The sequence below is a fragment of the Poromitra crassiceps genome (assembly GCF_964638095.1).
Source record: "Poromitra crassiceps genome assembly, chromosome: 10".
In the NCBI taxonomy this organism is placed as follows: domain Eukaryota; kingdom Metazoa; phylum Chordata; class Actinopteri; order Beryciformes; family Melamphaidae; genus Poromitra; species Poromitra crassiceps.
Window position 1 is genome coordinate 45,585,460 of NC_139631.1, and position 13,235 is coordinate 45,598,694.

The window sequence follows — 13,235 nt, forward strand, 5'->3', positions numbered from 1 at the left end:
TAAGAAAAGGCCCATATGTAAACCACACTGGCTTAGTAAACTAGGCTATAAGTCAGATATTGCACAGTTGTTTACCGATCTACAACGGAAAATTTAAGACAGTTATTGTTACAGTTAACACATTTCACCTTAGAGAGAGAGAGTGTGTGTGTAAGAGTAAAACAAAACTTAGAATATGACATGTTCTTATTAGAAAATAAATACAGTTGTTTAGTGTGATTTTGATGCTGAAACAACAACAGCAAAAACAGAAAATTGGTGAAGAATCATCCTTGAAGGCAAACCTGCTGTGACAACACACTCTTCTTTGCTGTAGATGGCAGTAAAGAGGACAGACACCAGGTGTGGTGGTGGTACCTGCAGGCTGAAGGTCTTCTTTGTGGTGGGGGTTGGTAGTTTGAGGACGGCTACAGGAGCTGAAGAAGCTACTACTCTGCTGGGCTCCCTCTCTGACGGAGGAAGCAACTGGAGGAGAGAGGAACATTCATTCATTCATCTGTCTGCCTGCCTGTACATGTCTGTTCATAGGGGAGGTGTTCCTGTCAGAGACACATTTAAGACTTTTAAGACCCATTTAAAGACCAAGAATAACAAAGTGTAGAAAACAAGCTCAGAACAATTCCATGGCTTTCCATAATTAAAGCGCTATGTTAAAGTCGAGGTGAACCCATTGGTCACGTGCATCTGAGTCCGTTTCAGACTGAAACCAAATTGAGAGGCGGACCATATACAGTGTCGATGATTTGATTTGACAATTCTGTCGACTGGCTTTGGCATCGGCCAATCCTGGCGTGTTCCACCCCCAAATCGGGTGGGATTCAGCGTGTTGTCGTGCTACGCGAGTGGGATCCGCGGAGTACCAGGCAGCCACCGGCTTCGTGCGGAACGAGCGGACAATCGGAAGCATGGGTGCTGCCCGCCTGCCTGGAATCTCCGAGAGACGACCCCTGACAGCCAGGGAGGCTGTCAGGCTCGGAGGCGCGCGCCATTATCGTTATAAATGTAAATAATATTCCTGGCATGCGTGTTTTAACGAGCCAGTTACATTTCTTTGCATTCTTAGACATTACCATTTGATTTAGTTTGGACTAGAAACTCTGCCAGATGACAGCCACTAGGCGCCATTTTCCCTTTCATTTGGAAGAGAAAATTATCCTGAAATGAAGATTTGATTGACAGCTGCATGTCGTGAAATGATTGGTTGAAATGGGGTAGACATTTGATAGTACTAGGTGACGTCAGCAAACTGTACATTACTGTTATCAATGAAATCTTGAAAAATGAAAAGTTATTTTGGGGTTCAGCTCGACTTTAAAGGTCCCAATTCGTGCAGCTGTAACCTCTTAAAAACGTGTGTCTCTGGTCCATAAAACATGATTCTGGATTAATTTGTCGAAAATATAGCAACCCCGTTTGTTGTGACGGAGTTCTCACTTCCTCATCTCGTTGCGTCCCAAGAATGGTCTGTTTCTATTAGGGCTGCACGATTATGGCAAAAATCATAATCACGATTATTTTGATTGATATTGAGATCACGATTATTTAACACGATTACTCATTGACATTGAGAACATGATGAATTTATTGAACATTTACACTGGCTTTTTATTTAACATTGGATGTCTTTGGATTTTAGATATAATTGAAAATAAATAAGTGAAAATAAATAATAAAAGTGCAAAGATTTAGAAATAAAATAAAAACTAAAATAAATATACATGTATATAGGCCTACTATGTTGCAGTGAACTGCCACAACCAACTGCAACTATTAATCTACATTCAATATGTTGGTGAACTAGTAGTCCTTAAACCTCAAAACTAACCAAATGAGAACGCTAGTAACGTTCGTTTACATTACATTAAATTACTCATTTGGCAGATGCTTTTATCCAAAGCGACTTACGTCGTTTAGGTTCATAATAGGCTATTGTTAATGTTTATCTGTGAGCTCGTTAGCTGTTGAATATGCGGTCGCATTGTAAAGAGTGTCCTGAATCGATGACTGTATGCGGTGGCAGTAACTAGATGGGGCTTTGTATTTTTGTTCGTTTAGCGTTTATTGCTTGGTCATAGACCACTTTGTGAGTGGATTTCAAGTGATTAAACAAAGAGGGAGAGGTTGTGTGCTGCCACGACCGCGCATATCTTGCGCTGTTTGTTCCAAGTCTGTGGCTGTGATTGACAGGTGGGTCAAAACTCGCATCGCAATTCCGTGCTGTATATTCGCATCGCTCTTGATGTGTGGACCTTTAAACTCGGCGAAACCATACTAGTGTATCCACCCCACATACGTTGTTTCACCTCTCCTCTCGACCAGCGGCTCTCTTTCTGTGACTTCTCTCATCTTATTCTTGTGCTACCACGGAAATAAGCGGGGAGGAGAAACATGCAGTGGCTCTCTGTTCACATGACAGTCATTCCCAACTCGAGCGGTGTGTGTGTGTTTTGGGCTTTGGGGGAGGGGCCGAGCACACCGCTGCAAAGGAAGGGGTGCGCTCGTTTTACAACACAAGACAGAACGAGAGTGACAAGAGCCGCAAAATCGTTGTATGTCGATTATCTTGTTTTCATAATCGTGGACAGCCCAAATCGTAATCATGATTAAAATTCGATTAATCGCCCAGCCCTAGTTTCTATAATATATTCAGAACTAACAGTTCCAATTGGCCGCTGAGGAAGAGCCCGCCCCAGGCTCCCAGCGGCCAATCAGATTAGCGTCTGTGGACCAGCACGCTGGGTTGTGTCCACAACTAACGCTATCGCTAACTTAACGTTGCTACGCTAAAGAGGACATCTCAAAATGCCTAGACTTACCGAATGCACCTCCGCAGTTGCTGGATCACGTACAGTTGGCGTCGCTCCAGCTAGAAGTGTTAATTTTGTGGCTATAGACAAAATGGTGCAGATAGCTTGTGTGAGAGAGACCCGCGCAGTATGATTGAGGACCATCGTGACGTCCCGATACCCCGTCTGGGGGAACAGAGCGTTTGGGGGTGTGGCTTGAAGGAGACTGCAGGGGGAAGCTGGATAGGGACAAATCCAACTGTGGCAGTTCTGAGCTTGTGACCACTCATTACAGGGAGGGATGACAGCAGTATATATGCATTTACAAGTAAAAACAGCTTTTGCACGGAATGGGACCTTTAAGGAATGCTTCCATAACCTAGACATGTTCTTCCTTGCCGTTCCTAGTGCCGTTTCTCCACTCTCTGACCCATAAGCATCTAATGCAATGAATGTGTGAAACAAGTTGCCTTAACCAGAGACTTGACCAAATCCGCCTTTCTGAAAAACACACCTGAAACTTCCATGATATTCCAGGAATTCCATGACCAATGGGAACACTCCATCCATAGCCCTAGCCCTAGCCCAAACCCCAACCCAAACCCCGCAACCCCCCCCATGCTGTACCTGGGCGAAGGGCTGGGACATGGTGACGGCCATCTTGTCTTTCCTGGGTCGTCCCTTCTTCCTCTTCTCCACCACCTCTCCTCCCTCTAGCAGCAGGTCGGCCTTCCTCTTGGTCAGGTTCGTCAGGTTCCTGTTGATGGCGACCACCTTGTCCTCGCTGTCGCTGCTCGTCTCCTCTTTGTTCTTCACGTCCTTCAGGAGCGAGCCGCCATCTCTCACCCTGCTGCAGCGGGACACACACAGACCTTTACTTTTCCATGGAAGGGTTTGGGTGAGCACGTTTTTCGTTTTTTTAGCTTTACATATTCACACAGACTATCTGCCTCAGAAAGCCTACGTTAGGCAGTTTTAAACAACATCATTGGAATGTCAGTCTCACATGGTCACAGGCATTTCCGGGTTTTCCTGCACGAAAAGTGGCGGGAGAGCCTCTGATTGGCTGGGCTTTAACAGATGTTCGGCTCTCTGCGTCCACTGGTGCATCATTCAAAATGTACCGCCCCACGAGTTGCGTCGCGCAAATAAGGAGGTCCGTGGTTGGTCAATTCATATGTCTGTCACGCATTTTGTTTTGGTCTTAGGGGGCGATCCTCAGCCACTTTTCAAGAGTTGTGCACCAGACGTAGACATCTACCTATGGCTGGCTACTGCCTGAATAATGCAATGTTAACCATAGCAACATAGCAGAGAGTAGAACCCAAAAGACTGCTGTGTGCTGTGATTGGCTAGTTATGTTCTAGATAACCCTGATAGGTTGCCGGGTGTCAGACCAACTCAACCAAAATTGTAGTGAAATAATATTGCCTATAGAGACAGGGACGACTGAGCAAGAGAGTTGTTATTATTTTTTTGTTTAGACACTCTCTTTAATGTTAACATTTTAATGCAACCTGGAGTTAAATTTAAGAGCAATTTAACAACCAAAATGAAGAAAAAAGCAGCATATATCTGACTGAACAGTGAACACAGCTGCTCAACGGACAACAAGACATCGAGTGTTTAGGTACAAGATGCCCAACTGTGCTGAGAAATGCTTCAGTTGCAACAGTTGATTTCACTAAGTCACTTTGGATAAAAGCATCTGCTACATGACATAATGTAATATAATGGATATGCAATGAAAACAAAATATGTTTGTCATATTGTATTAACCCTGCTCACTATCTTCCATTAAATATCACAGGATGAATTTGTCAGTTCACTATCTAATTCTACAGTTGTATGAAACTTAAGAAACCTGAAACATTGTAACATGAACATGTAATTACTGAATGTATTTTAACATTTTTAAGGCCTTACATTCCGGTCAATTTTTAAGGCATTATGGAAACTCTGCTACAGAAACAAACTCAATATTTCATCCACAATCCATCTGAACTCCGATGTCCAAGCATTTGACTCTAATTCACCAAGATAAACTTTCTCCATGCATTTTGGTTTGTGAGATTTTATTTATTGTAATTTACTGTTTGGATTTGAAAGCTTAAAAAGCCCCAGCCACTGCAGCAAATACATACAATAACTTTATGTCTTGAAAAATAGATTTTGCCAGCAGCATCTCTTACTTTTTCCATTGTCCAAATACAGTATCAGAAATCTGATTTTTATTTATTTATTTTATTTATTTATTTTAATTTTTAACTCTGCTTGTTGTATTGCATGCTAGCTGAATGAAAAATGGAGTTACAGAAAATCCTCCTTAAAGACGCAGCTGATTCTACAGAGGAAACGAGTCGGTCACCTGTCTAGCGGTGTGAGCCCGGCGGTGGAGGAGATGGCGGCCATGACGCCCGGCGTGGCCTTTGACCTCTCGGTGAACCTGGAGTCCAGAGCTTTCATTGGCTCGATCTTGGAGGCGGAGGTCAGCAAGAGGCTGGACTTCACTCTGGAAGACAGAGAATCGAGAAGATGAGCAGAACCAGAAGGAGAGTGGAAATAAAAGGACGATAAAACAAGAGAAATGCGAGCGGACGACAAAAGGATGAAAAGAGAGAGGGAGAAGTAACTATAGAGCTGCAAATGAATCACCAACTATTTTTTTTTATTATCAATGAATCCTTTAGACACATTTTTAAGAAGAAAAAATACATTTTCTCGTTCCAGCTTCTTAAATGTGAATGTGTTGTAGATTCTTTAGTCTTCTGACAGAAAACTGATTATCTGATCTGACAAAAGAAGACATTTGAGGATGTCATCTTAGGGTTCGGGGAAAAAAGTGATATTTTATAGACCAAACGACTAATCGATTACTCAAGGAAATAACGGACAGACAGATCGATCTATGATGAAACATTATTGCAGTCCTAACTGAAACAGCACATAATAATTTAGAAATAAAAAATAGAAGAAAAATAGAACAGGGGGAGAAAAACAGAAGAGAGGAAAGCAGAGAGCAGAGCAACAACCTGAAAAACACATACCCACATCCTCACACACAAATAATAATAATTAAAGAAAGAAAGAAAAATAAAATAATGAAAATATATAAGAAAAACAAAAATGAGAACAAGAGAAAATAATGAATGAATGAATGAATGAATGAATGAATGAATGAATGAATGAATAAATAAATAAAATAACATTTCAATTCAATCACATCAAATAAGGGACTGTCTGATATTTACGTGGGGTAAGTTGGGGTAAAATACCGGTATGATATATTTTTAAATCAACTGCCCTCCCTGGCATTTATATATTATTTTCTCTCTGCCGTCCTCCTGCACCTGTAAAAAAAATTAACTGCCCTGCCCCACCCCACCCACAAGTTCAGCCTTTTATAATTTCATACACAACTTAAAACAGCAATATGAACTTTTTGTCACGTAACCATCATATCTGGTGAGACAGTGAGAGCCATTGGATTGCAATTGTATTCCTCCTATGCGCAGCAAGGGCAGCAAGGTTTAATGTGCTTTGAGCTGTTATAGAAAAAATAGCCTATGCACGGTAGATATTGATTTGGTACCTGTATAATTATGATTTAATGAGACGTGCGGCAGCTCTACTGCACCTATGGACAGATATCACGATCATATGGTGCCATTTTAATTAGAGACACAGACGGGATCACGGAATTGACCAATAAAAATACAGGACACTGAACGTAAGTAGAGCTGAAGCTTGAGGCAGGCACAGGCTGAACTGACGCCTAACCGTTCACACAAGAAGCCTTCTCTTTCCTCTCAGCGCCTCCTCGGCGCGCCTTGAACCCGCCCACAACTCCCATTGACTTGATGCCTGGCAGCTTCAAGCTTCACGCGTCACACCTGGAAAATAGGACTGAATCCTGAACGATCGCTCCAGCACAGCTTCAGCGTGGCTTCGGCATGGCGTGTGTGAGCGGTCTCACCTGTTAACAAGGACGCCCAAATGAAACTGCGTGGCTTCAGCGTGGCTTCAGTGTGGCTTTGGCGTATAGTGTGAACGGCCACTAAGATTCATGTGGGGAGTGGGAGCGGCTATCTGAACTCTTCTTCTACTGTCAGTCGGTCTACTACTGTCTTCATTTCACAGCATCTCAAAAGTGACCATTTTACAATAGTGTCCGACTGTCCGTAGTGGTGGACTGTAGAATACATGTAAATGACAGAACACAGATTTCTGTCTGTCTGAAGTCTGTCTAAAAACTCTGACTGAAGTGAATGTTTTGTTCATTTGTTTTTTCTTTACTTGAAGCACACAATGAGAAGCGTCTAACTAAGCACTTTACAATCAAAAAATGTAAATCATTTAAATATAATGTTTTGTACAGTCATCTACTATTTCTGACTTGAAGCACTTGTTAAAAATAGTGCACTGTTGTGTTGCATTAAATTGACTGTTGTATCTTATTAAATTGCGGACATTTGATAATTCCCAGTTCCCACTATTAGACACTATTCTGATGGTAAAATGAGTGTAAAAAGCAAAACACATGTCAGAACAATTAAAACGTAAAAACGGAATTTGGGAAAAAATAAAATGGAATTTGGAAAAAATAAAACTGATTTCATGGCTCTAATCTTAATCCATGTCATGTCAATCAGAAGATACAGGTGAAATAGGCTATAGCTGATGATTCTTTACCGTGGCTCCTCCATTACATGACTGCGAGCCTTCTATTTAACCTACACAAAATGATGAGAACGATATTCTTCAAATGCCTACAGTATATGCAGAAAGGAATGTAGGCTATATGTGCGGGTGAGCCCGTCACCAGTAATGTTCATGTTCATTCACATCATCAGTTGGTTGTGTGGTCAGTTATAGTTGACTAATGTAGCTATAAGCTCATGCAAATGTAAACTTGCCACCGTGGTTACATAACGAGCCACAACTTAACCGTGCATGTGCACGCATGCTCGTATAACGAGCGCACTACTAACACGTCACAATTCACAATAGGAAGAAACCATTTGTGTGGGGGGTAAATATAAAAACATACGGGCTAGCAGGGCTACATAGCGAAACACAATGCAAACTAATGCAAAAAAGAAAAATGTATATATGTATATTAGGGGTGTCACGGTACACAAACGTCACGGTTCGGTACGTACCTCAGTTTCGGGGTCACAGTTCGGTACGAATACGGTACAACGGAGAACAAAAGGAACAAATCCCAAATTAATTTTTTTTGCCCTTTGAATTTTTCTGAATTCTGTGTTTTGCTTTTTACGCTCATTTTACCATCAGAAATAGTGTCTAATAAATGGGAATGAATAAATGTCCACTATTTAATAAGATCTAGGCAATCCACACAAAAAGGTTTTACTCTAGAGCAGTGATTTTCAAAGTGTGGGGTGCGCCTCCCTCTCAGATGTCTGTATTCCAGCTGTTTGACAGGGCAAAGGCATTTCCCCCCACTTTAAATCTTTATTGTACACAAGTTTGTAAACAGAGCGCATGTGTGGAGTAGCCTACTACTCCCCCCAACCCCTCCCCCACTGTCTAGCCGACAGCGGGGTGGGTTTCACTTTCCCAAGTAAGTACACCAACGTTATTGGATGTGAGTTTTGTTTCCCATAATGATTATGTTGGGTCATCGTAATGGATTATTGGAACATGACAAGGAGTCATCCCCTCTTCCTCACCACATCTTGCTTGTCATCCCACGCGATGTAAGTTGCTTGTTTACAAGTTAACAGCTTTGTCAGTGTTATGTAACGTTTAGCCGCAACGCGCAACTATAAAGGACTTTGTCGCGGCTACGTAACGTTACATTAACAAGCTTACCTCGTCGGCTTGATGTTGACAGAATTTGCAAAACAGCTTATGGCCTGAGTCATAAAAGTCATTAGGATACTGCTCTGCACTTTTTTGACGATGGTAAACGGGGGGCAGGTGGACGCTTCAATATTGTTGTGGTTTTGTTAAGTAGCATGGAAGCTACGGCTTGTAAACACACTGGAGGGACCCCCGGTAATGTTTCCTCTCCACAAAACTTTCCATTCAGTGAACACGGATTTCTATGGCCCTTGTGTTGTTTTGGTGTGTCTTCTTCAGTTGGGTTTAATTCAATTCAATTTACCAGTGTTCAAACAGCGTTTAGGTGCTTTACTACCACCTTCTGGATTTGACGTATTCGTCGTGTCGCTTCACAGACCGAACCGTGACGCCCATACCGTGAATTCACGGGACGAATACACGTACCGCGACACCCCTAATGTATATATATATATGCCCTCCACCTCCTATCTCAAAATAAAATACCTTGCCCTCCCTAGTACTCAAAACAAAATAAAATCAAAATGCCCTACCCCCTTTTTTTTTTACCCCCCATCACCCCGCCTAAATATCGAACAGTCCCTAAAAGTCAAATAAAGACTGCCTCCCTACCCGTCCCTGTTGTCTTCTAGGCCCTTGGAGGTGGTGGGCGGAGGCGAGGTGAGCAGGGGGTCGTGGGCGGGCCGCAGCCCCAGAGAGGAGGCCTGTCCCTGGCTGGAGTCAGAGCTGAGCTGAGGGGTCAGGTGGCTGGGCATGGAGGAGCCGGGCAGGATGGGAACACTGTTGAACAGAGCTGGAGAGAAATCACTGCAGACAGAGAGACAGAGACAGACAGACAGAGACACAGAGAGTGAGTCATGTACTACTACTATTACTAACTCTACTGGATCTGTCATGTTGGAGTCAGCCTGTGTGTGTTTTGAGTGTGTTTCTGTCATGTTGGAGTCAGCCTGTGTGTGTTTTCAGTGTGTTTCTGTCATGTTGGAGTCAGCCTGTGTGTGTTTTCAGTGTGTTTCTGTCATGTTGGGAGTCAGCCTGTGTGTGTTTTGAGTGTGTTTCTGTCATGTTGGGAGTCAGCCTGTGTGTGTTTTGAGTGTGTTCACACCCTGTGTCCAGCTGAGCGATACAGAGCGGAGTGATCCTTCTCCGGCCGTCGGGGGTTCTCGTCTCCACCTGCTTCTTCAGAAGGTTCTGGAAGACGGAGAAATGTAAACGTTCAACCACACAGTCCATCCAGCAACGAGAAGAAGAAACTGTATTTGTCTGACAGGTTTTGAAATGGAGCTACGATTAAGATCGAATTATGAACTACAAACAATATATATATATTTTCTAATCAAAGCTCTTAAAGCCCCCCTCCAGTCAGTTTTTCCTACTTTTATAACTGTTGATGTTCTATGAAAACATACATGACGGCGCGTTGTATCAACGGACGTGACATTTGCACCAAAGAGATAAGAACCGAAGGCAATTAGCTTGTTCCACTACTGCAGCATAATAACTGAGACTGCAGCTTCACGTCTTGTCTTGATTAAACTCTTTGCGATAAAATGGACATGACCGGAAACAGTATGGCTACCTCCGCAAAAACATTTGTCTAGAAGCCACAATATTATTTGAAATATCATCAACCAGCTAACAGATATCAAAGGCTGGTGGGCTTTATGGAAAGAGCGTAATTTGAAATGGTTAAAAGTGATTATCACAGCGTTTTGAGGCTGGTGAACACTTAGTTAGCAAAACGTAGCTAACGGGCTAACAGCTAGCTAACAGTAGGGCTGGGTCGGTTTGAAATTTTTTAAACCGGTTCGATATTGCCGTCTAAACCGGTATACCGATTTTTTTTGTAAAAAAAAAAAATTTTTAAGCAGGGCTCCCGTGTGTGGCCCATAACTGTCTGTAGTGCAACTTCAGTCCACCTGATAGCGATAATACACCTCTAAGCTGGCAATGATACTGAATAAAAAGAAGCAGGACACCTGTGTAACAAACACACCCTGTATTTATTTCTCATAACTATTCAGCTTAACTTTTCTTCAAACATCAACATAATAAACAAAATAAGACTTTTGCATACTAGTGCAACTTGAGAAGAGGCTAATACGAACAATAGTGCAATCAGAATGGACTGGCAAAAAAAAATAAAAAAAATAAAAAAAAATAAAGGTTTTTTCGGTTCGCACGTGATCAAACCGGTTTGGGCTCGTACACCGAACCGAACCGGTAAAACCGGAAATCGACCCATGCCTAGCTAACAGCAGAGTGTATTTACTGTACATATTGTATAACTATCATACGTCACTTGTCAGACCATTATAGTGTCTGACGTCATCACCCGTTTTTTACCAACAGCTTATTTTTAGGACTTTGAGCCCAAAATAAGATTATTAATTTCAGCAAAATACACTGGTGGACACTGTGGCTAATCAATCAGTAGACCAGGGCAAAACCCAGCAAGACATTAAATATCTTAAAAATGACTAAATACACTGGAGGGGGGCTTTAAGGAGTTTCCTAACTTTAAAATGAATCAAGTATAATATGCTTTACATGCAGGAAGGACATCATCTTGAATGAGTGGGTATCGTTTTTTTCCAAATGCTTTATTTTATCATTTTGTAATGAAACTGTTCATATGTCTAAATGTATATTATATACATTTCTAGACGCTGGCTGTCCTCTCGTCTACCATCCTAAGCTGGTATTCACAGTTTTAAGGCAAATTTGGGCCAAACTTTGACAATCAGCACTGACTGAGCGACGGGGCAATGGGAAAAAGGTAACTGACAAATTTGACAGTTGGAGGAGTGAAAATGAATTCAATAAAGTGAATTGGTTGATCTTGAAACCTTGTCAGCAAAGCCTGCTCTCTGACCGAGCTTGACTGGTTTTCAAACTTGTTTTCTGCGAGAAAATAGATTTGCCCTAAAAATTCACAGATTTTCATGTATCATCAACTTCACATATTTCGATATTCTGCGCACTGTCTGAAATTAGCTTGTTGCCTCACCTGGTAAACTTAAGAAATAAAAAAACGAGGGATCAGCCGAGCAGCATTTTGGTAAACAAACCGCGTCACTGGGTGTCAACGGCAATGGAACCCTATGGAGCCCAAGTGGCGCGAGGCTAGAGTGTCCGACACTAGCCAGCTAACTCTGTTTACATTTTAGAAACTGTAACAGTTCACACAACTTTAACACGACATGTATATATTATACATCAAACTCTTGAGCTAATTCTGCTCTCACTCAGAATGTCAAAATATAAGCAATGTCATGTATAGTTTTTGAGATATTAACGTTTGTTTGGCACAACTCATACGAATAACTGCCGCAATGTTCCACATTTATGGGTGTCAAGTGACGTGATGTGCCGTTGGATGAGTGACTGATTCGTCCTATAATAATAATAATAAAAAAAACAAGAATAATTTTCAGTCAGTCAAAATAATTTATGTACAGATTTCCTAGATGTATGTCACCTTAGTTGTTCTCAATGCGATTTCACAAGCAAGTTAAAGAGACACTTTCAAAAAACAACGCTGATTTATTTTACACATGATCTCACACATATGTTCTGGAAACTGTAAACAGTTTTGCAGACATTCATTTAGTTTTTCAGTTATAGACCCTTTTCACAGCAACCGTTTTGCCGAGGTAGTAAAGCAGGTGTAACCAATAGCATTAATGATGTTTCCATTCCATTTAGGTGTTCCAGACAGTGCCAGGGCTGCAATGACTTATAAGTGACATCTGACGCTAACCTGTAATAGAATACCTCTTACCTGGATGATAATGGTTCGCTTCACAAAAAATATTTGAAGAAAAAGGAAACCCCTAGAGAGTTAATACAAGTTTTAGTTCAACTTCAAGATTCCACAACAGAGCAAACAAGCCATCGAAATTTGTAGTACATATTATGCACTTCCCTTTTTACGGGTGAATCGTCTCACACGATAAATGTGCTCCACAAGTGGCATTAATCAACAATCTGTGGTCTGGTTTTGCTCCTGGAGGTTGCCTGCCTCTGTGTGTGGAGGTTGCCTGCCTCTCTGTGTGGAGGCTTTTCATCTGGTTCATAGGGTGGGTGTGTAGTTTGGTTCCGGAGACCATCTCACGTTGATCCCTCATTGGTGCCACAGGCCAGCTCCAACCTTGAAGATGAGATTAGCCCTGTGCCTACGCACGCACACACACCTCTGTGTGTGTGTGTGTGTGTGTGTGTGTGTGTGTGTGTGTGTGTGTGTGCCTGTGTGTGTGTGTGTGTGTGTGCCTGTGTGTGTGTGTGCGTTTGTGTGTCTCTGTCTCTGTGTGTGTGGTGTGAGTCTCCAAGGAACCCAGCAACCTCCCTTTTTCACATTCCTCCTCAGCTCATCACAGTTCCCCACATGATTTATCTGGTCAGAGTTAAACATTTTGCATCGAATATATTGCAGTACACATTAATACATCCAGTGTTCTTGAGATGACACTTAGCACACTTTTGTTAAAACACAGAACTCAGCTAGTCATGATTACCACATCTATTAGTGTATTTCTACTATAACCTTTTTGGTGTTAACTACCCTGTTATAGCTAGTGCTTAGTTCTTCCTTTCTCAACACAATACATGTTAGTCATT

At 41.9% G+C, this 13,235-nt stretch overlaps 1 protein-coding gene across 1 annotated transcript in view; it reads right to left on the bottom strand.

Annotated features, from left to right (window-relative positions):
• hira (histone cell cycle regulator a) overlaps positions 1-13,235 on the bottom strand; it is a 57,367-nt gene that overhangs the window by 17,021 nt on the left and 27,111 nt on the right. Inside the window, exons 12-16 of the mRNA XM_083645074.1 lie at positions 9,721-9,806; positions 9,228-9,422; positions 5,155-5,298; positions 3,414-3,636; positions 358-465 (exon numbers count right to left, since the gene is read on the bottom strand). Of these exons, the coding sequence (XP_083501200.1) occupies positions 358-465; positions 3,414-3,636; positions 5,155-5,298; positions 9,228-9,422; positions 9,721-9,806 (756 nt within the window). The remainder of the gene's footprint in view (positions 1-357; positions 466-3,413; positions 3,637-5,154; positions 5,299-9,227; positions 9,423-9,720; positions 9,807-13,235) is intronic.